This window comes from Oncorhynchus clarkii, chromosome 5 (genome assembly GCF_045791955.1).
Source record: "Oncorhynchus clarkii lewisi isolate Uvic-CL-2024 chromosome 5, UVic_Ocla_1.0, whole genome shotgun sequence".
NCBI classification, from domain to species: domain Eukaryota; kingdom Metazoa; phylum Chordata; class Actinopteri; order Salmoniformes; family Salmonidae; genus Oncorhynchus; species Oncorhynchus clarkii.
Genome location: NC_092151.1, coordinates 60,057,367 through 60,080,540, shown reverse-complemented (window position 1 = coordinate 60,080,540; position 23,174 = coordinate 60,057,367). Strand labels below are relative to the sequence as shown.

General features: G+C 41.1%; 1 protein-coding gene across 1 annotated transcript; it reads left to right on the top strand.

The window, feature by feature from the left end:
- The first annotated feature begins 7,678 nt into the window (after window positions 1-7,678).
- LOC139409131 (heterogeneous nuclear ribonucleoprotein M-like) lies at window positions 7,679-22,421 on the top strand. The gene is made up of 15 exons (XM_071153873.1): window positions 7,679-7,919; window positions 14,526-14,701; window positions 16,362-16,414; window positions 17,028-17,035; window positions 17,124-17,217; window positions 17,338-17,607; window positions 18,718-18,921; window positions 19,012-19,072; window positions 19,242-19,349; window positions 19,434-19,478; window positions 19,599-19,670; window positions 19,751-19,852; window positions 19,981-20,534; window positions 20,659-20,710; window positions 22,046-22,421. Exons 1-15 carry the CDS (start codon window positions 7,879-7,881, stop codon window positions 22,207-22,209), a joined length of 2,004 nt encoding a protein of 667 aa, XP_071009974.1. The 5' UTR covers window positions 7,679-7,878; the 3' UTR covers window positions 22,210-22,421.
- The last annotated feature ends 753 nt before the right edge of the window (window positions 22,422-23,174 follow it).

The following is a 23,174-nucleotide window of genomic DNA, read 5'->3' as shown; positions in this document are numbered from 1 at the left end:
TGAGGTGGATTAACTCTGCAAGGTCACGGTCGAACCAGGGGCGGAACCTGTTTTTAATTCTCATTGTCTTTATGGGGGTTGTATTTGTTAACAATACCACTGAACATTTCAAAAAAGAAGGTCCAAGCTTCTTCGACAGAGGAATCAAGCTGATTCTAAACCATTTTACAGAGGCCAGTTCATGAAGGAAGGCTTGCTCATCTATGACAAATCAGGACAGGTCGTTTCACTGAGCAGCCATTATGAACACAGGCTGTAAAACAGTGATCACTAAGGTCTTTTGCTTTTACTTCACTGCATTCCTAAAGAAAATAATGTACTTTTTATGACATACATTTTCCCTGACACCCAAAAGTACTTCTTACATTTTGAATGCTTAGCCGGGCAGAAAAATTGTCCAATTCACACACTTATCAGGAGACCATCCCTGGTCATCCCTACTGCCTCCAATCTGACTCATGAAACACAAATGCTTCCTTTGTACAGTGCCTTGCGAAAGTATTCGGCCCCCTTGAACTTTGCGACCTTTTGCCACATTTCAGGCTTCAAACATAAAGATATAAAACTGTATTTTTTTGTGAAGAATCAACAACAAGTGGGACACAATCATGAAGTGGAATGACATTTATTGGATATTTCAAACTTTTTTAACAAATCAAAAAACTGAAAGATTGGGCGTGCAAAATTATTCAGCCCCTTTACTTTCAGTGCAGCAAACTCTCTCCAGAAGTTCAGTGAGGATCTCTGAATGATCCAATGTTGACCTAAATGACTAATGATGATAAATACAATCCACCTGTGTGTAATCAAGTCTCCGTATAAATGCACCTGCACTGTGATAGTCTCAGAGGTCCGTTAAAAGCGCAGAGAGCATCATTAAGAACAAGGAACACACCAGGCAGGTCCGAGATACTGTTGTGAAGAAGTTTAAAGCCGGATTTGGATACAAAAAGATTTCCCAAGCTTTAAACATCCCAAGGAGCACTGTGCAAGCGATAATATTGAAATGGAAGGAGTATCAGACCACTGCAAATCTACCAAGACCTGGCCGTCCCTCTAAACTTTCAGCTCATACAAGGAGAAGACTGATCAGAGATGCAGCCTAGAGGCCCATGATCACTGTGGATGAACTGCAGAGATCTACAGCTGAGGTGGGAGACTCTGTCCATAGGACAACAATCAGTCGTATATTGCACAAATCTGGCCTTTATGGAAGAGTGGCAAGAAAGCCATTTCTTAAAGATATCCATAAAAAGTGTTGTTTTAAAGTTTGCCACAAGCCACCTGGGAGACACACAACATGTGGAAGAAGGTGCTCTGGTCAGATGAAACCAAAATGGAACTTTTTGGCAACAATGCAAAACGTTATGTTTGGCGTAAAAGCAACACAGCTGAACACACCATCCCCACTGTCAAACATGGTGGTGGCAGCATCACTTTCAGCAGGGACAGGGAAGATGGTTAAAATTGATGGGAAGATGGCTGGAGCCAAATACAGGACCAGGCTACAAAGTATTAACTTAAGGGGGCTGAATAATTTTGCACGCCCAATCTTTCAGTTTTTGATTTGTTAAAAAAGTTTGAAATATCCAATAAATGTTGTTCCACTTCATGATTGTGTCCCACTTGTTGTTGATTCTTCACAAAAAAATACAGTTTTATATCTTTATGTTTGAAGCCTGAAATGTGGCAAAAGGTCGCAAAGTTCAAGGGGGCCGAATACTTTCGCAAGGCACTGTATATATTATATATATTAGCATGGGTATTGAACGATACCAGAGGGTGGATTAAAAAAATCACTAATATAAGAAGTAGACGGTACATGTTTGGTCTTTGGGCTAAATGTATACATTATGATTTGCCTCTGAACTGTATGTGAACCCCTCTGCAATCTACTGGCACTAAAAACTAGGACTTCAACCAGGCTGTCCCTACACTATTTTTCTCTCTCTCTCTCTCGTGAAAATTTGGTTCTTCACAAAAGATCATGAAAACTGGCCCAAATCAGCTCCTCATAATTCAGCAGGGAGGTGTGCAACTACCACACATTATACCAGTGTAGAAACTACGTCACCTACATAGATATTACCAAATCCCTTTCAATTCACATTCCTTGCGGAAATAATTATTTGCAAACCTTTTAAAACGTCCAGAAAGACAGTGGTCTTAGAAGGGTATTTGTACTTTAAAAGACATATTTGATATGAGTGGATGAAAGAATTCTGCCAGTGTTTAAATGTCCTAGTTTCATGTTTTTTTCTTTACCTAAAACTCTATATACCAAAGTGAGTCTGAGGACCTTGGTGATCAGATGTACTATTATATCCATTGATCAAACGTATAACAGACAGAAACTGCTCAAAAGGACTTGTTTGTAATATCTACACTCAGTTGCCACTTTATTAGGTTCACCACCCTATTCACAAAAATAAATTGCTCCTACATACACCAAGTCCCGTGGTCTTGGCTTGCTGGACACTTGAGCATGCAGAGAAATATTCAGGTATTCTGTTACTGTTTGTTTGAACTTTAGAAAGTGCAAAATGACAGCACAGTCTGTGATGGTCTTTTGTAACTCAGAAAAGTTACAAAACTGTTTTTTTAAATAATTCCAACACTCAGCTTGTACTGACTGTAATAAACTCCAACTGGACTTGAACAGTCTATCTCCTTTCCCAGTTTCATCAACTGTTTTGAATTCACGCTGTTCCAGATGCATAGGGGGTTGTACCTAATAAAGTGACCACTGAATCTATAGACTTTCCACAATGTGTTCTGGGAATACCCTGGGTATTAAACATTTGGCTGTAAGTGTTGAACAGTTGAATCTATTACCTCAGGAAAAAAGCCTGAAAAGGGAAATACTGATACTTGAAAATACATTTTGGGAGGTTTAATGTACTTTGATGTAGGTTTGATGTACCAACTATAATTATTGTAATTCATGTTATATATATTTCTAAATCCCACATGGTGATCTCATGGAACCTTGCTGTTTTTATGTCTTAGCCATTAGGGGAGGTGTTATTTTTATTCTGCTTTAGGCTAACAGGAAATACAGAAAAAAGGAGGGGAATTCTCAGACTTACAGTAGCTTACAACAAAGTTGACTAGGTGTTTTCGAGGTAAACTTTTGGCTCCAATGGGTCGTGTAAAGCAGAAAGACGATCTTTGGGGTACCCTTTGCTACAGGGTGTGGGAAGGGGACAAAGCACAGAGAGTGAGAGAACAATGTAGTATGCAACTGTGAGGGACAGATTTTGTAATTGAAGCACAGCCTTTAGAACTATGGGTTCCAGAAAGCATCTTTAAATGTCTCAACAATGCATACAAATGCCGTCCTCTTTTTTTCCAGTCTTCAATGCGAAGCAAGACCAATCAATGTGTGCTTTGCATCATCCAGAGAAAACCTATGATCATGTGACTAACTGGGTTTGTCTTTGTGTAATATAGCAGTAGGCTATGAAAACTCATGTAGTTTCATCCTTCAAGACATTTAGAAGTATGAATTTTTATCAGGGTTATCCTTGTGTTATTGTTTGGGTTGCACATTTTGGGGAATATTCAGAGGTGGAAATTTTCCGTGGGAATTAACGGGCATATATGCAATTTAATATTAATACCATTTATATGTAGATGTTTTTTACATTGAATATATTTACCATATCATATGGAGACAGAAACATAAATATTTTACCTTATCATAAGTAGACAAAATGCAAATGATTAAATCTTTCCAATATAATGTTTTTAAATAAAATTGTTACGAATTGAACTTTAATTAAATAAATTGACTCTTCACATGGGATGATTTCACAGAACATGAAGGAAAAGGAGATATTGAATGATCCCCAATGATTCATCACATCTCCCAAAAACGTTTTCAACATACATCTGTAAAATTATAGTCTAGAAACTAAAGCTTTGGTTGTCTTCCTCTAAGGCTTCCATGTCTTCTCCCGGGACCTCCTCAATGTCCACCTCTTGAACATCAGACTCTGAGGCCTCATCTTTACTGTCACTTTCCAACCTTGTTGAGGATGGCTCATTGTCAGGCTCAAAAAGCCTCAAATTTGCCTGGATGGCCACCAATTTTTCAACTATTGTATTGGTCAGCCTGTTGCGTGCTTTGGTGTGTGTGTTCCCAAACAAGGACCAGTTGCGCTCTGAGGCGGCTGATGTTGGTGGGATTTGGAGGATGATGGAGGCAACAGCAGAAAGAGCCTCAGATCCACAAAGTCTCTTCCAACAGGGGGCTGATGAGATATGTTTGGAACGACTGCCATATTGCATCTCCATCCCAAAGCCCTTGCTTGGAAGTGTACTTCGTCAGACTACCTAGAACCTTGCGCTCATCCAGGCCAAAGTGGAGAGACACGGTAGTGATGACACTATAGGCCTTGTTGATCTCTGCATCAGACAGGATACTCTTGCCAGCATACTTGGGGTCCAACATGTACACTGCGGCGTGTATGGGCTTCAGGCAGAAGTCTTCATGCTTTTTGATGTATTTTAGAACTGCAGTTTCCTCTGCTTGGAGCAACAGTGAAGTGGGCAGGGCAGTATAGAGTCTGAACATCAGACAGGATGGCATTGTCTCCCTCAATCTGTGCAATGGCTACTGCTATTGGTTTCAGGAGTTTCAGGTTGCTTACCACTCCCAAAATACATAATCCAGGAAGATCCTCTTGATGGGGCTGTCCATGTCAGCAGACTGTGATATGGTCATTTCTTGGAGAGACTCCTTCCCCTCCAGGAGACTGTCAACCATGATGACAACACCTCCCCAACGACTGTTGCTGGGCAGCTTACATGCGGTGCTCTTATTCGTTTCACTTTGCTTGGTGAGGTAGATTGCTGCTATAACTGGATGACCCTTCACATACCTAACCATTTCCTTGGCTCTCTTGTAGAGTGTGTCCATTGTTTTCAGTGCCATGATGTCCTTGAGCAGATTCAATGCATGAGCAGCACAGCCAGTGGGTGTGATGTGAGGGTAAGACTCCTCCACTTTAGACCAAGCAGCCTTCATGTTCGCAGCATTGTCTGTCACCAGTGCAAATACCTTCTGTGGTCCAAGGTCATTGATGACTGCCTTCAGCTCATCTGCAATGTAGAGACCGGTGTGTCTGTTGTCCCCGGTGTCTGTGCTCTTGTAGAATACTGGTTGAGGGGTGGAGATGATGTAGTTAATTATTCCTTGCCCATGAACATTCGACCACACATCAGAGATGATTGCAATACAGTCTGCTTTCTCTATGATTTGCTTGACCTTCACTTGAATGTTGAACATCCAGCAAATTAGTAGATAAAGCATGTCTGGTTGGAGGGGTGTATGCTGGAAAAAGAACATTCAGAAATCTCTTCCAATACACATTGCCTTTGAGCATCAGAGGTGAACCAGTTGCATACACATCTCGAGCAAGACATTCATCAGCATGTCTCTGACTACGTTCCTCCATTGAGTCAAAAAACTTCTGATTCCAGGAGGACCATGAGCTGTTGCTATCGATAAGGTGTCTTATTTGACCTTGAATAGAAGTATACAGACTTTTGTCAGAGGTTGCTTGTTGTGACCGCTGAGGGAACTTTATGCACTTGGCCAGATGATTCAGCATCTTTGTTGCATTCTTCACAAATGATTTAGCACAGTATTTGCAAATGTACACAGCTTTTCCTTCTACATTAGCTGCAGTGAAATGTCTCCACACATCAGATAGTGTCTGTGGCATTTTCCTGTAAAGATTAGAAAAACATATGTAACAAAAAGAAAACAAATACAATTCCATGTAAAGATAGATAGTTAAGCAGTTAGATTAAACAACTCCTTTGTAAGATAAATGTTTTAAAATGAAACATGTATGGAAACAGGTGAATTAACACTCCTCAGTTAGCAGGCTCAAGCAAGCTAAACCCCACATGGTAGCAAAAACTAACCAGCAGAAATGGTTAACAAGTTAGAAATTATTTAACACACTTTGCTGTAGGCTACTAGTTACTAGTTAACAAAAAATAATGTATGTCATATACAATATATTCACCCCACCCAGTATTGTAATCAAAAGTTACCAGAAAACATGTAGTCCTTGTGTAGTAGTGTGGGCTCAAAAGAATCTCATTCGTGTGAAAGTCAAATAAATGCGAGTCCTTGTGTAGTAGTGTGGGCTCAAAAGCATCTCATTCGTGTGAAAGTCAAATAAATGCGTGTCATTTAAAGTCATAAATTCAATTACATTTGAAAATGTTCCTAATTGCAAAAGCATGTAACAGAATGAGGGTATTCCATAACTGTAATTTACATGTAAATAAACATAACCCTGTTTTATGTTTTTAATACTGCAGATAGAATGCTCTGTATGCCAGAGATGGTACCATTCAGCTTGTCTGGGGATGACAAAGAAGGACTTCAACAAAGCCAAAATAGAAAATGATTGGAAGGGGCCCCTTTGCTGTTAAATTAGAGACCTATTAATAAATGACTGTTGTGCCTTGTAACTACTTTAAAATGTGGAGCTGTTGCACTAAAAATGCGAACATTGATTTGGCATACAATTTAAGATTGTAAACATTGTACAACTTTATGCAAACAGTGTCTAACTTCATATAGAACAAATTGCACTTGAAATGAACATTTCTTTAAAGTTATTGCAAATAAATGCACATTTTCATTTTTTTCTGAGACAATCACTGAATTAGATTTGTTCATCTTTAAATGCAATATTTGAGATGTTATGTATTTATATCAAGTCAAAACTTAATGTTTTTTGGCGAATGTCTGTTGAATGTATTTCTATCAAATCAAAACTGTAATTTTTTTTTAAGTATGCCATACATTTATAGAATAAATTATATCTAATTTGAAGATTCTGTGACAAACGGTGAATTAGCTATTGATTTTTACATTTTTTTAATGGCATTTGGCGAATGTCTGATGATTGTCTGTTAAATGTCCGAATGTGTGAATATAAAACGATATTTACCTCGGTGCAACCTTGCTTATTCATGGTACGTCGAAGTCGATCGATGCCACGCCTTCTTAATCACATCCACTCGGAGTTTGTGCTGTAGTACAAATAAACACAACTGCTATTTGACAGTGAAAAAGCGAGGTAAATTATCTAGTATTTTCTGTATTTCTTCCCGCATAATTCTAAACAATTTTATTTTAAACAGTTACGTGTATTGCTTTATCATCTTGTAGACAGGAAGTAATCTGTATTCGCTCTGGCAAACAGTGTTGTATGCTAAGGTTAACGTTAGCTGGCCTTTTAGCTTGCTGTTTAAAAATCTAATAGCTTTTATAATTTATGTTTAAAAAAAAGACAATAATACAAGTTGTGTAAGCAGCGATCTATTTATTTCAGACTCATATTATGACTTAAAAGTGGCGCGCTGTCAGTGACGGGACTGGGAAACTCAATCTCCCATGTTTCTGTAGTCCCGGAACTGACCCTGTTGTTGATTTTTTTTATTTTTGTTTATGTATTTATTTATTTTTTACATGGATTTTTGAAAGATGTGTTTTTCTCCGTGTTGTCATTTGCGTGGGCATCGTTTTCGTGAAGTTCTCAGCTAATCCGTCTATAACCTCTCCCAAACGGATGCATTTCTCCGGCCAGTTGGTGGCGGCAACAATTTAACATTACCTTTTGAGTGTAGTTAGCCATAAAACCCAAAGAAGAATTCATCCGCCATTTCACTAGCTTGCAGCCGGCCAGTCTCTCCAAAGTCATACACTAAACCCTATATTTATTCAATACTGCGTAAGTGAAAGTCCACTGCCAAACTTAGGCAATATTTTAATAACTTTGTTGAAGTACTCTACTGACCGCAAATTCATTCAGCAACAAAACAGCGGAAACAGGTTAAGCTGCGAAGATGTCGACCGAGGCCGCTGCTACGGAGAAACCAGGCCAGGGGTAACGTTTCATTAATTTATTCTTTTGTTAGCTAGTTGGCTAACTAAACTTGTTAATTCACTTACCTTCCTGTTCGCTAAGGTTTGGCTACGTGTACATTATGTCTCAAACTGCCTAGTAGCAGCTAGCTTAATGGTTATCTAACTGGCTAATCACCACTAACTAACGTTAGCTAATCAATTGATTCTGCTAACGTTAGCCACAAATGTGCGTGCTTGCACAAAATTAACTAGCTAACTGACCAAATTTGTTTTTTTTTACGGTGGGGGGGTTATTAACGCAACTTGTAGTGTTGGTCTTTCATGAGCTGAAATAAAATATCCCAGAAATTGTGCATTAAAAAAAAGCTTATTTCTCTCAAATGTTTTGCACAAATGTAACCCTGTTAGTGAGCATTTCTCATTTGCCAAGATAATCCATCCATCTGACAGGTGTGGTATATCAAGAAGCTGATTAAACAGCACCTTGTGCTGGGGACAATAAAATGCCATTCTTAAATGTGCAGTTGTCACACAAAACAATGCCACAGATGTCTCAAGTTTTGGGACCATGCAATTGGCATGCTTACTGCCAATTGTCCACCAGAGCTGTTGCCAGATAATTTAATATTACATTCTCTACCATAAACTGCCTCAAGTCATTTTTGGAGAATTTGGCTGTATGTCCAACCGACCTCACAAACGCAGACCACGTGTAACCACGCCAGCCCAAGACTTCCACATCCGGCTTCTTAACCTGCTGAATCTTCTGAGACCAGCCGCCCTGACAGCTGATGAAACTGGATTTGCACAACTGAAGAATTTCTGTACAAACTGTCAAAACTTCTCAGGGAAGCTCATCTGCGTGCGTGTTGCCCTCACCAGGGTCTTGACCTGATTGCAGTTCGGCCTTGCTGGAGAAGTGTGCTCTTCACAGATGAATCCCGGTATCAACTGTACTGGGAAGATGGCAGACAGCGTGTATGGTGTTGTGTGGGAGAGCAGTTTGCTAATCTCAAAGTTGTGAACAGAGTGCCCCATGGTGGCGCTATGGTATGGGTAGGCATAAGCTACGGACAACAAACACAATTGCATTTTATCGATGGCAATTTGAATGCACAGAGATACCGTGACGAGTTCCAGTTACCTCCAATATCCAGCAAGTTTGCACAGCCATTGAAGAGGGGGACAACATTCCACAGGCCACAATCAACAGCCTGATCAACTCTGAAGATGTCGCACTGAGGTAAATGGTGTTTACACCAGATACTGACTGGTTTTCTGATCACGCCCCTACCATTCTTTTTAGGGTATCTGTGATCAACATATGCATATCTGTATTCAGTTATATTAAGGCCTAATATATTTCAATTGACTCATTTCCTTATGATGTGTAACTCAGTAAAAATCGTATGTTTCGTTTAATATTTTTGTTCTGTGTATTTGGTCTTGCGGAGTAGCCAACTAGCTAGTTATTCAAACACGAGATGGGTTGGTTGTTTAGCAACAACTGAGCCGTGCGCAACTATGGGGCAAAACAGACAGGGTTGGTTTAGGTTGTTCACAACATGTAAGCTAAATTTCATCTTCAATATTTACACACACAAAAAAAAAGTGTATGTGTGTATATATATATGTGTATATGTGTATATATGTATATATGTGTGTATATATATATATGTGTATATGTATGTATGCACATTCAGCACTTCTCTCAAATACATTATTGACATGAAATTAGTCACCTCAAAATAAGACATGGTATCAATGACAAGAAACTAGCTTGTTTCATCTTGTTATTCTTTCTTTCTAGTGATCTGGCCATTCAGAATCATAGCAACACACAGACTTCTGCTCCATGCACATAGTTTTTGTCAGCTAACCCATCTATGGAATATATTGCATATCTGGTGAAGGGGTGACTAAACTCCTCCAGAATTTAGGATGGAGCTGAGCGGTGACTAGTGTGGGCAGACTGGAGCTTCGACATCACATACAATGAAAGGTTTTATCAATCTTCTGATTAGCACCCAAAGAAAAGCCCGCAACTACAACGTGTAATTTATGGCTATTCTTTGGTTGCTGAAATGAGTAGTTTTTGATAAGCTCCAATGTCACAAATTGTAGTTCAGTACACCCACACTAGTCCCTGCTCCACTCCATCGTAAATCTTGGAGTTGAATTTAATTGGCTAGGGCGAAAGGGAAGCTAAGCTCTTTTCAGACAGCCAGCGGAATATTGCAGAGTTCCCCGCCGAGTACACTACTTACCCCTCTAGTCAAAGCGGCTAGTGCCTTCAAACACAAGGGTGACAGCTGCCAGTGACCATAGCAGCTAAATACATATTAGCGTGTGAAAAATGTGCGCTTTGACACCATAAGCATGCATTTAAAATGAATTTGCATTCAACAGAAATTATTAATAAAAAAAAAAATAGCTAGCTCGAGTGGGCAAGCTGTTGGACATATACACTGACGTTTAACCACGCAGGCTGTTTTTCTACTGTGACTGGTCAACAACTGCATCGCTTGGAAAAAATAGAGCAGAATCCTATTTTCTCCGCCTCTGCTGAGCGGCTTCCGTGAGCACCGCCTGATTTTTTTGGTAATTGGACGTTTCAACTCTTGTTCACCATCAGACCGACTCCATCAATCAATAGCTACAGATTGTAACACCAGATGTGATTTTAAATCAAAAATATTTGGACCATTATACTGGTAGCTACAGGTGTGGCTAAACAAAACGTCACCAGAGATTTAACTAAGTATCATCCATACCAGCTATCTTCATCGATTCGTGGAGACGGGTCTCATAAAATGTCCAGGGGGTCTGTTTAGAAAATGCTGCGCTATTAAAATACATTTTTGTTGGTCATTTAAGTCATCCAAAAATGTCTACTCCGCCATCTTGTCTATTTCAAGTCTTCTCTCATTGATCGAGAGATTAGATAAATACATGGAAACTGGAGACTTTTACATCACTGGTTAGAGGACAGTCGGCTACATTTTGGAATGTTGCGTTTTGGTACTGGGTCACCAAAACAAAGAGAAAAGCAACATTTGTCATCAATGTTCCCTCAAATTTTCTGGGGCACTGAGGGCATTTTAGGTCTTGTGAGAGGAAACTAGAACGTTGTGAGAACTTTATGGAACTTCAGGTGCACGTTTACTGTGAGGCTGTACCAGTACAGTTGTAGCCACAATGGCCTATTGGCTACTGTCTATTTGAGTATAATATAGGTCTACCAACAAAACCAATGGAGGAAATCCCATAACATTTCCAAAACCAATGGAGGAAATCCCATAACATTTCCACTTGGAAATAGTTTTTGATTTCTGAGCCTGCAGTAGCCTGTATGTGGCGTTCAATGCAGGCCTACATTGCATGACTTTATTATTATTATTTAAATTTACGTTATGAAGGGCTTGCCATTAAATATTTTTACTTGACTGTAAATTGCATTGTATGATGACAGAAACCACAAAAATGTCATTACCATGCAGAGAACTGGACAATATAGGCTACCCCTCTGCCTATTGGCTTATTTGCATATTCAAGCCTGTCTCAAAATACAACACGGCCCCTTAAATTAAGATACGCTTTTTACCTGAATTTTCTAAAAAGTAGCCTACATGTTTGGTGCTCTTCTAGGAAGCAGTAACTACCCATTGCTGACCTAAACTTATCTGTAACTGGGTTATAACTCGCAAAGAATATCAACAAATGTGCACACGTGAGGCTCTGATCTGAAAAGCGCATTCGTTTGTGGGTAAATGAAAGAGATCCCTGCCAATATAATTCTTCTTTGCACTCTGGCTCTGCCTACAACAAAGTCAGACTCAATATTGCACCGTTAGATTTGTTTTGGTTTGCATTGAAAAGGGGCTGATTGTGATGTTAATTTGATCAAACTTTTATCTATATAGTGCAAACTCAGTGAAGTTCAATCTCATCTCTGCGTGGCTTGGCATTTCTTCTGCGCTGCAGGAGGTGCAAGGCTGTGCACTTGCGTAGCTTAGAGGGGACATTGCTTGTCAGTCATTCCTCGATTTATCACGTTGAAATCGATTGCACAAAAGGGGGGAGATGAGGTTACACCTCCGGGTTGGATGTGCGCTGTGTTAAGAAGCAGTGCGGCTTGGTTGGGTTGTGTATTGGAGGACGCATGACTTTCTACCTTCGTCTCTCCCGAGCCCGTACGGGAGTTGTAGCGATGAGACAAGATTAGTAGCTACTAACAATTGGATACAACGAAATTGGGGAGAGAAAAAAAAGTTTCGTTTTTGCAGGTTTTGTTCACCAGCCGAAAATATATTTTTGGTTATGGAAAAGATATTTCACAACTGTTTCAATGGTACAATGATTCTCTACACTAGTTTTGTTGCAAACCGAAATTAGACAAAATATTAGAATTTTAGAAAGCAGGAAATGGCGGTGTGATTTTCTGCATATTGCACTTTATTATTAGTTGGTCATATTTTTTTATGTATATCGTGAATCGCTCATAAGTTACACAAAATCAATATGCTTTTTAGGCCATATCGAAGAGTCCAAATTCAAAGGCCACAAGTGATTTTGGAATAACCTACACATGGTTAGTTAAATGAGAACTTGTAGAAGGCTTACATCTATATTTTGGAATGTTGGTTTTTGGGAGGCTGCCATCACAAAAAAGGGAACAAACACTTACTGTCAACTTCAATTAATCACGACCCGCCATAGGTTATCGACAGTGACAATGGTTGGCTGCTATTTAAGTGATAGTTTGACTGTCAAATCAGTGTGTTGGTGTGTGGCCAGCGACTTTTAGAGGCTTGGGCGGTATACCGTTTATACTGCAAGCCGGAGTATTTTATTTTTAATACATTTGAGTCTTTAGCTACATTTTAAGTAAATATCTCCTGTGAACTTGTGCAATACTTTATGCGATTAAAGAAGATTGCGTACTTAATTTCATCAGTCACATTTTTCATTGTGAAGCTTACCGGTCATGTGGTGTTAGTTTACAAGCACAACGATGAGAGCGGAACCTTGAGTCACTGTGTTGTGCAGCACGCACTCAGTGATCGAGTTACTGTGTGGTATTCACAATTAAATGTTTGCCAGCTAGATATCTTATAACTATTAAGTTAACTGTCTAAACTTGTGCTGAATGCGCTGTAGTTGTACATTTGGTTTTCTAATTTAGTAGCTATCTAGCTAAATGGTTAGCTTCCAAAATCAAGCTTGGCTTTGAAACAGCAGAGAATCCCCTCCTGGATCTAGAGACTTGCCATCTAATATTTGTTTTGTGCGTGCGGCAAACTGTGAGTAGCTTTTTTTATTTTTTTTATTTGTAAAAATGGGGTGTCTGTCCTGCAAGTAGTTTAGGTCAGAGACTGTATAAAATGTTTCCAATGCACTCGTTAGCATTTAGTTAGCTTTCTCAATGGGCTTTTACATATACTTGTTAGCATTGTTAATCTTCTGTATTAGAGGCTCAGTATTACCAAATATCCCGTGATGGCACATGGTCGGTATGACAATCTGGACACTGCCCCAAGCCTAAGACCGCCCGAATTATCCGTGCCATTTGAAGGGGGAAAATGATAGCTTTCTAAGTCTTGCAACCCGCAGTGTGTGCGTATGTGTAAAAAAAAGATAAAGATCTCTTTTTAAGCAATTGATCTTGTCATTGTGTTTATAGTAAACTTTTATACTAACATCACTAGTCTGAGGTAAAAAGGATGTGTAATTCCCCCCAATTTGGATGTGGTCAAAACGTCAGCTTGTGTAATGTACTAACGCATACTGTCCGAATCATGGATAGTAAATGACGCAAGCTCAGATTTCATCAATACTTTTCTCATAGGTTTAGCCATTTAGAAATGTAAAAAATGCTCTTATGCACAATTTAGCCAGCAGCATACCCCCCTGCATTCTACTGCTGGCTTGCTTCTGAAGCTAAGCAGGGTTGGTCCTGTACAGTTCCTGGATGGGAGACCAGATGTTGCTGGAAGTGGTGTTGGAGGGCCAGTAGGAGGCACTCTTTCCTCTGGTCTAAAAAAAAATATCCCAATGCCCCAGGGCAGTGACTGGGGGCACTGCCCTGTGTAGGGTGCCGTCTTTCGGATGGGACGTTAAACGGGTGTCCTGACTCTGAGTAGGGGTGATCCCATGGCACTGACCGTAAGAGTAGGGGTGTTAACCCTGGTGTCCTGGCTAAATTCCCAATCTGGCCCTCAAACCATCACGGTCACCTAATAATCCCCAGTTTACAATTGGCTCATTCATCCCCCTCCTCTCCCCTGTAACTATTCCCCAGATCGTTGCTGCAAATGAGAACTTGTTCTCAGTCAACTTACTTGGTAAAATAACAGATACATTTAAAAAAAAAAATAATAAAATAACCGAGCGCTCCCCAGAATGACTGCAGCAGCCCATTAATTTGACATCCCTACCATGATCGTGAGTGCGATATCAGGCTCCACTCCAGGTAGCTAGGCTTATCGTTCGGGTAGCTAACAAAAGCGGTCTGATTTTGTTGCAGCCAAGTTAGCTAGTCGGCTAACTAAAGTCTTAATGAGTTCATCTATTCTTATGTATGTATTAGGTAACTATCTAGCTAATGTGTTTTTTCTTTACAAAGGGAAATGAACGGCAAGGCCAAGCATGAACCCAATACCAGGAAGGAGAGGCCCCAGAAGCGTGGAGGTGGTCGCTTTGAGCCCTATGGAAACCCATCAAAGAGATACCGTGTGTTTGTCAGCAACATCCCTTACGATGTGAAATGGCAGGCACTCAAAGATCTAATGAAAGAAAAAGGTAAGGTGTTAAGAGTAGTGTTGGATCCGCTGTAGCTATGAAGACCCGTAAGGCTAATGAAGCCTTCCATAACTGGTCATTTGTGTTGAACCACTTCACCATGTTGACTGGAAGGCCTCTGGCCTGTAAAGTTGCAATTATTAGCTATGAGGTTCTTGGTATGTGGACTAGGTGGCAAAACGTCAAATGGGAGCGGCTTTTCCATGGATTGGCCTGTGTTCTGCTAACTCTCCGGGATGTTTCAGATTTCAGAACCGTTCTGTGATTTCTGCCTTTGGCTAGTCATTTTTATAGTGCTGCGAATAGCATTATACATTTGTGCTCAACTTTGGAGTGCTTGATCTCTTCAGCTACACTTGATTGAACAGTGGGAATCTACCAACTAAAGGGGGCTCTTCTTCAAATGAAGTACAGCGCTTATAGTATATGGGCAATCAACTCCTGTGTTGGGTCTTGAATGGTATATAGCAAATTGTGTTTCTCACAAATGCCGAAAAATAGATAAACATACTTATTACCTTGAGACATAATGAATTGCTCTCAGGTGCTCACGCAACAATTGTTAAAGCGGTTCTTGCTGCTTATGTTCTGCGTGATACTTTTCTTGGAGATTGTCAAATGTAAGAATATAATGTTTGATAAATGGGTCTGTAATCATCTTAATTTGCAGCATGGATCAGTTGTCCTCAACTTATCTTCAATTTGAATCCTGCAACAAAAGCAACTGTGTACTGTTTATCTAACAGTTTAAACAGACGTTTACATGTTTTTGGCAAAGCTATAGATAGATATGTTAGAACGAATGTAGTAAGTAGCACCTGCTTTTAATCACAAAAAAGCATAGGTGTTCTGAGAGGTTACCAATGCTTTTCAGAAACAGAATTTAGTGTTTGGATATAATTGAATGTGGCGTTAAATTGCATTCTCTTTTTTAGGTTTGTTGTTTCCGCAGATCTCCATGTTGTACCGATCACGGATGTGTGTTTGCGATTTCTTGGGGTACAGGTCTACAAAATGAAGCATCTTCTTACGCCTGTTCTTGTTTCAGCTGAGGATTGGTTTATGTCCATTTATGGTGCTGACACATTTGCTGGAATTAGCAATGGTTGTCCCTCTGTTAGTTACAAAGTTGGACACTGTTGTGCCTCCAGGTCCAATGTATGTACAACTTTCCAAAAATGCCATTCCATAGCTGAGTTGGTACAATTTAGTTTTTTGTGTGTATTCATTCAAAGGTGCGGTAGAACCGTTCTATCAGTCAGTGGTTCTAAATACATTTAACAAGGAACATGGATTTTGAAAGGGTGGACTCGTGGTTTCAAAAGGCTTCGCAAACTTTAATTCTGTCAAGTTTATATTTAGAAAAGGGTTCCAATCCTTCCGATAACAGGGCTGGTAGCTATTTGACTATTGTTCTTTTCATTCTATTGGTCTTTGTGTTTCGGGACTCGGCAAGGACAGGCTAAGAAGCCATTTTAGAGATCACGTAAGAGCTTTTTGTAGATCTGTACCAGAATTGTGCTACTGAGGTGCTTGGGGGGAGGCTCTGGAGTAGCAGGCTGAGCTCATGGTCACCAACCGCTTGTGTGTCTGCTCTAAACCCCCATTGTTCTCTCGGCTTCTCTCCCTTGGTGTGTGTCGTCTGGAATCTGATTTGTAGTGGGTGAGGTAACGTACGTGGAACACTTAATGGACGGAGAAGGCAAATCAAGGGTAAGTGCAATAGACAAACCTGTGTTTGTCAGCTTGAGTTACCTTTTCTTTAATTGTGGGGATTTTCAGACATGGCGTTTTGATGAAAGCGTGTCAAGTGGGTGACGCTGAACAGAACATGTTGCAGTCTGGCACTGAATGATGTCATCTCATGGGTTGGCGTCGTATTGGGAATTCAGGTTCCAGTAGTTTGGAAAGTTCATTTTGCTGCAGATTTGTTCATCTGGGACTAAAGTGGGGCCCAGTCCCCAAGAGGTTGTAACATGCAATAGATTTGAGTCCATTGAATTGTTTTTGTGGAACAGATATTTCCTTCAAGAGTCCATTTTGTCTGTGGGACTTCTGCTTTTGATGTGGACAATGTTTTAAGGGTTTAGATTCACCAGACTTCTGCATTTGTTATATTGTCTGGTGACCAGCTTTTAAGCTGTCAACTCAATTTGAAAGAGTAGCTGACTGTTCTAGGCTAAGGCCATACAAGTGAGTAGACTGTGTTTAACCTTGTCATTGAATATGCATGAAGTCATTGTTCTCTACATTGCCACGACTGATTACTAACTCAAATGTTTTTTCTTTTTCAATGATGTTGTTGTGTGGTCTTCAATCAATAAAGGGTTGTGCGTAAGTATTTTCTTCATTCAGTCTTTATTCTTATAGATGTCTCAAAGTTTTAAGTTCCTGATATTCATCATGGTTTTTGTCGCAACAGGATTGTTGAGTTCAGGACTGAGGAGCTGATGAAGAAGGCTGTGGAGAAGGTCAACAAGCACAACCTGAATGGTCGGCCCCTGAAGGTTAAAGAGGTAAGCAATATTTTTTTTAACCTACTGACACTTAACACCAGAATAAAATAAATCTTATCAATAGGCTTGTATTTCCTGTTTGGTAATGTTGCCAATGTTTTTCTAATCCTATTTCCCCAGGACCCAGATGGTGTGATTGCCCAGAGGGATTCACACAGGGCCCAGGGTGGTGGTGGTGGCCACCCAGGCGGCCATGGTGGAATGAACATGGGGATGGGGATGGATCACATGAATATGGAGCGGATGAACATGGACTGCATGGGCCCAGGACCGGGCGGCCCACCCATGGTCAACATTCCCCCCAGCCTCATGAACAACTCTAACATCCCCAATGAGATTATTCACGGGCTGCAGGCTGGCAAGATCGGAAGCACGGTCTTCGTAGCTAACGTAAGTCGCAGATTGTAGTCCAGTATGCCAATATACATAGTTTAAAATATCAGATTAAGTCATATATTGCAGTATATGTTATTGCAAGTATTTTAACCTTGTCAATTAGGGATGCACCGGTATTACAATTTTGGCCGATATCGATATCCTATATTTTCCTTGCCAAAAAAAGATACCGATATTTGTGCGCACTGTCACTGTGTCTGTTTCCGTCTTGTCCAGCTGTTTAACAGTCTCGCGTATACCCTGTTTCTTGTCTGCATAGAAGTAGCGGTCCTTGTACCTAGCATCGCTTGTTCACAGCCTATAGTAGAGTACTTTTCCAAGTTAACCCGACGGTCTGTTGGCATTTTTGTTAAGCAGGTGTTTCAATGCCATGACAGAGGGTATCACGTCTGCTGCAGACGCAGTTGATGAGTTTATTTCTCCAGTCAGTAGTTCGAATGGCGCTAGGAGTGTGTTCATGTTTAAAACATGTTCTCAAATGCCAATGAAGTGGCATTCTTGAGCATGCAATACGGCTTTCCTCAGTACGAAGTCCTTGTCAAATTCCACATGCTGTCACGGGGGTGACATCGCTGGTCCAAATGTCAGTCGTGACTCTAATAGCAGTGACGCCCATAGCAAGTAGCTCAGGGATGTGCATTTCAACAATACTGTAACTCCGGTAGGGAAACATCTGAAAAATAGCGCCTACTTGGTACAGCCGGGGCTCGAGGTGTTCGACCAGTCGGAAAAAGCCAACATCTACGACAGAGAACGGTTGATTGTCAAGTCAAGGGCAATGAATTCCATTATCTTGCCGTTAATTGATTTCACCATGAAGTTGTCTTGCAGAAATGTTCTTACTCTTTCAAATGACTGCTCGGCTTGAACTTGTTTAGTTGTTGGAAGTGTGCGCTTAGTCTGTTTCTGCTTTTCTTCTGTGTAGTGCTGTATTTTTCGTGGCGCCATTACGTAATCTACCTATGTTGTATGTATGCACGTCAGCTTTGACATCGGCGTTAAACTAGACATCGGGCTGAGGTTGGCATTTTTAGCTAATATCGTCTGATTCCGATATGCTTACCGATATATCGTGCATCCCTATTGTCAATTTAATGTTTCCAGCTGGACTACAAGGTTGGCTGGAAGAAGCTGAAGGAGGTGTTTGGCATGGCAGGAGTGGTGGTGCGTACTGACATCTTGGAGGACAAGGATGGGAATAGCAGGGGCATGGGAACTGTCACCTTTGACATGCCTATTGAAGCTGTCCAAGCCGTCAGCATGTTCAACGGTCAACTACTGTTCAACCGGGTCATGCATGTCAAACTGGTAATCAACATTCTGGAGACTAACATTTGTTAATTTTAGTAAGTGTCAAACTGTACACATTTTAAGCAATGCTTGCATTGGATATTTCAGGATGAGAAGTCCTTACCAAAAGGAGACTTTGCACCACAGGAGAGACCCCCAGCACTACCCCGTAAGTACAATGTGTTACCTCTCCCCCCCCAAAGTAAACTGAAGTCAATGAAAAACAGAAAACTAATCTGTCCAAAATGTTGAGTATCTTCAAGGCTAGCTTCCATAGGATCTTCAATAGAAGGGCTCGTAGTAATTGTTTTTTCTGTCATCCATTGCTTTTCCCTCAGGTGGCCTGAGTGGCATTGGGCAGGGACTGGGGCCTGGTGGCCAACCCATTGACGCCACCGCACTGAACAGAGGTGGTGGTGGAGGAATGGGCAACATGGGACCTGGGGGTAAGGGGCTGTCTTTGCGATCCTCCTTCACATTGAACTTTCATTTGACTTCATTCAGTCACTCACCAATTGTTTGGTTTATAGGCATGGATGGCATGGGCTTCGGTGGTGGCATGGGTAGAATGGGAGGTATGTATGTTTTGTGCTGCGTTGAATGACTGCAGTTCATCAAATCATTTGCATCGTGTTTTTTCTAATACATTTGAGTGTTAAAGATTACATTTTGTTCTGATTTTTATTTTTTTCAAGGCATGGATAACTTTGGTGGAGGAATGAATAACATGGAGCGCTATGGACCATCAGGAATGGGACGTATGAATGGTAAGGAAATTAATTTCATTCTGACGTGGAACATTCTCGTTTGGCTGGTCTTCTAATAGTTTCATCTCTTGTGTTGTCAGAGATGGACCGTGGGATTGGTGGTGCTTTTGACCGGGAGTGTGGTCGAAATGAAATGGGCATGTCTCGCAATAATTTTGGAGAGTCCTTTGATAGAGGAATGGGTTAGTACTTTTAAGGATTTGCTCAATTTCTTGCTGATGTGTTGAACACACCTGAAGCTGATTTCTAACTGCACATAAACCTCACTAGTCGTTGTTTTTTCTTTTCTATGTTTTCCCTTGACTTACAGGTAGCTCACTGGGCATGGACCGCATGAGCTCTGGCATGGATCGCCTGGGTGGTGGAATGGACCGTCTGGGTGGGATGGAGAGGATGGACCGCGTGTCTGATCTGGACAGGCTGGGGGGCTCTGGCTTTGACCGTATGGGCTCTGGGCTGGACCGGCTGGGTCCCAGTATGGACAGACTTGGTTCTGGCCTGGATCGTATGAGCTCCAGCATGGACCGCCTGGGCCCAGCTGGGTTTGACTGCCTAGGCCCATCCAGTTTAGACCGCATGTCCGCCGGCCTGGACTTCACCTCCCCCATGGGCATGGCGGACCGCATGAACACCGGCATGGAGAGGATGGGAACCAACTTTGACCGCATGGGGTCTGCTGGCATGGACCGCTTCCCGACCACCGGGCTGGACCGCATGGGCTCCACCATGGACCACATGGGCGCTGCAAGTGTTGGAGGCCAGTATGACCGGCCTGCTGAGATGGAACGTGGGGGCTTTGGAGGAAATGGCTTTGGAGGTCCTGGGGCCAATGCCAGGAAGGGCTGTCAGATCTTTGTCCGGAATGTAAGTGTCTCTAGAGAAATAAGTGTCCCCGTTGTTGTGGTTAAAGCGTATTCAGCATATTGAACTAGTATTCAACAGTCACCATTGTAAACTTCAACTGATCGATTTGACTCTTCTCTTGTAGCTGCCATATGACTTCACCTGGAAGGTGCTGAAGGATACTTTCAATACATGCGGTAAGAACATAATCTAAAAACTTTTCTCCTCAATTTTGTGGTATCCAATTGTCTCATCGCTGCAACTCCTGTATGGACTCGGCGAGGCTAAGGTCGAGAGCCGTGCGTCTTCCGAAACCCAACCAAGCCGCACTGGTTCTTGAGACAATGCCCACTTAACCCGGAAGCCAACCACACCAATTGTGCGTCTCCCGGTCACGACTGGCTTTGACCGATCCTGGACTCTAACCCAGAATCTCTTGTGGCACAGCTAGCACTGCGATGCAGTGCCTTAGACCACTGCGCCACTCAGGAGGCCTTTTTACTATTTTCTACATTGTACAATAATAGTGAAGACATGTAGTAACCAAGTGTTAAGTCAATATATTTTAGAATCTTCAAAGTAGCCACCCTTTGTACACTCTTGGCATTGTCTCAACCAGCTTCACCTGGAATGACAACACGGTAGAAACACGTGGCAGCAGCACATGGTAGCATTACAAAACATTATTGGCACAAAGGACAAAGTAGAGACAACCATACATCACTCAAAGCAGCCACAACTGTCAGTAACAGTGTCCATGACTGAGATAAAATGGTCAAGTTTAAGTTGGACTGCCGAGTGAAGGAAAAGCCGCCAACAAGTGCTCAGCATATGTGGAAACTCCTTCAAGACTGTTGGAAAAGCATTTCAGGTGATGCTGTTTGAGAGTGCCAAGCATGTGCAAAGCTGTCAAGGCAAAGGGTGGCTACTTTGAAGAATCTAAAATATATTTTGATTTGCCACTTTTTGGGTTACTACTTGATTCCATGTGTTTTCATAGATTTGATGTCTTCTATTCTACAATGTAGAAAAGAGTCAACAAAATAATAATTAAGACCTTGAATGAGTTGGTGTCAATTTGACTGGTACTGTCCGTAAGGACTTTCTTGCCCCCAAGAGACCAGTGCTGTAGTCAAGTCACTAAACATCTTTAGTCCCTAGTGTTAGTCCTTTAAACTAGAGTCAGAAGTCCCTAAAAGCTGTGGTCCAACCATTTAAAAAAAATCTGAATTGTTACTTTAAGGGTAACTATTACAGCTCTTGCAACATTTGCTGTTGTAGTTAGTATGTTAAATATGCAACCAAGAGATTTTCTGACGCATCCCCCTCTGGTTGAGTTCTAGAGTCAAGTCTCTTGTGATGTTGAAGTAATTGTCTTAAATGTAATTTAACAGAATTGAAAAACATGTAAATGGAATGTTTTAAGTTAATAACCCCGCAACATTTCACAATTACACCATGGTGAGTCTGACCAAGATTCAATTGGAACTTCAGCCAAATGCTTTTAACCGATTATGTGATTTCTTCTGCAGGTATCGTCCAATATGCTGACATCAAGACGGAGAATGGCAAGTCCAAGGGCTGTGGCGTGGTTCGCTTCGACAACCCGGAGACTGCCGAGAGAGCCTGTCACACCATGAATGGCTACAGGCTGAATGGAAGAGAGATTGACGTCAGAATTGACAGAAATGCCTAATTGTCCCAGATTGTCATTTTGACCCTGATATTTGCATATTTCTTGGTTTGTTGGACATTTGTAACAGTGCAAATGTGTACTTTTAGTTATTGCTCATCTGTGCATTTTTCTTTTTAGTAACCAAATTGTATTTCTTCATTTTACTTAAAGCTTCACTTCATTGCCTTTTTGTTCTATGAGGTGTTTTGATAATAAATAACATTGGAATTTTGTTTTCCATCTCTTCCTTGCCACTCAAATGTACTATCGTAGCTTGGAATCTCACTGGATTAGAGGTTTGTTTCACTATTCTAGTTAGTCAACATGTGTACTGTATGTATGAAATGAAACGCTGGTATTTAAACCTATTTCAAGACTCTGCCACTGGGTGATAAACAAGCATGTCACCATAGAGGTTTTTGCCAGTGGTATTAGTAAGGTAGTTGAAACATTTGGGGACCTCAGACAGGGTAACCGGGGGAAAACAAAAAGCAGGTGCCAGCTGATCAATGTAGTCACCTGCCGCTTATTTGTACAAAACAAATATGCAAACGCAACTTGTCACTGGGTATAAAGAATTACATATATCAATTAGAAGCCCGGTAACACGAAACAACTGTTTACACTGGAAGGTCTGACTATTTTTCCAAGCTTCTAAGGCGAAATGTGGCATGAACTGCAGAACGTTGAACCTGCACGTCAAGCTCATTACGGTTGACCCCACTGTTACACTAGGCCTGAGGTAGTTCTCTGCAATAGGTGAGGGGATGTCATCTGATGCAGCCATATCATTCAACACATAAACAACCATTAATAACTGGCTAGCTATCTGAAGAACGTTTATCTAGCTAAGCAAGAAGTTACTTAACTTGTGTGAGTGTAAAATATGGAATAGAATGGAGAAGCCATTTGTTTATCATAGCAACATGTGATGGCAGCTAACTCTACTTTCCTCAATGAATGTCAGTTCAAATGCCCTTGGGGGT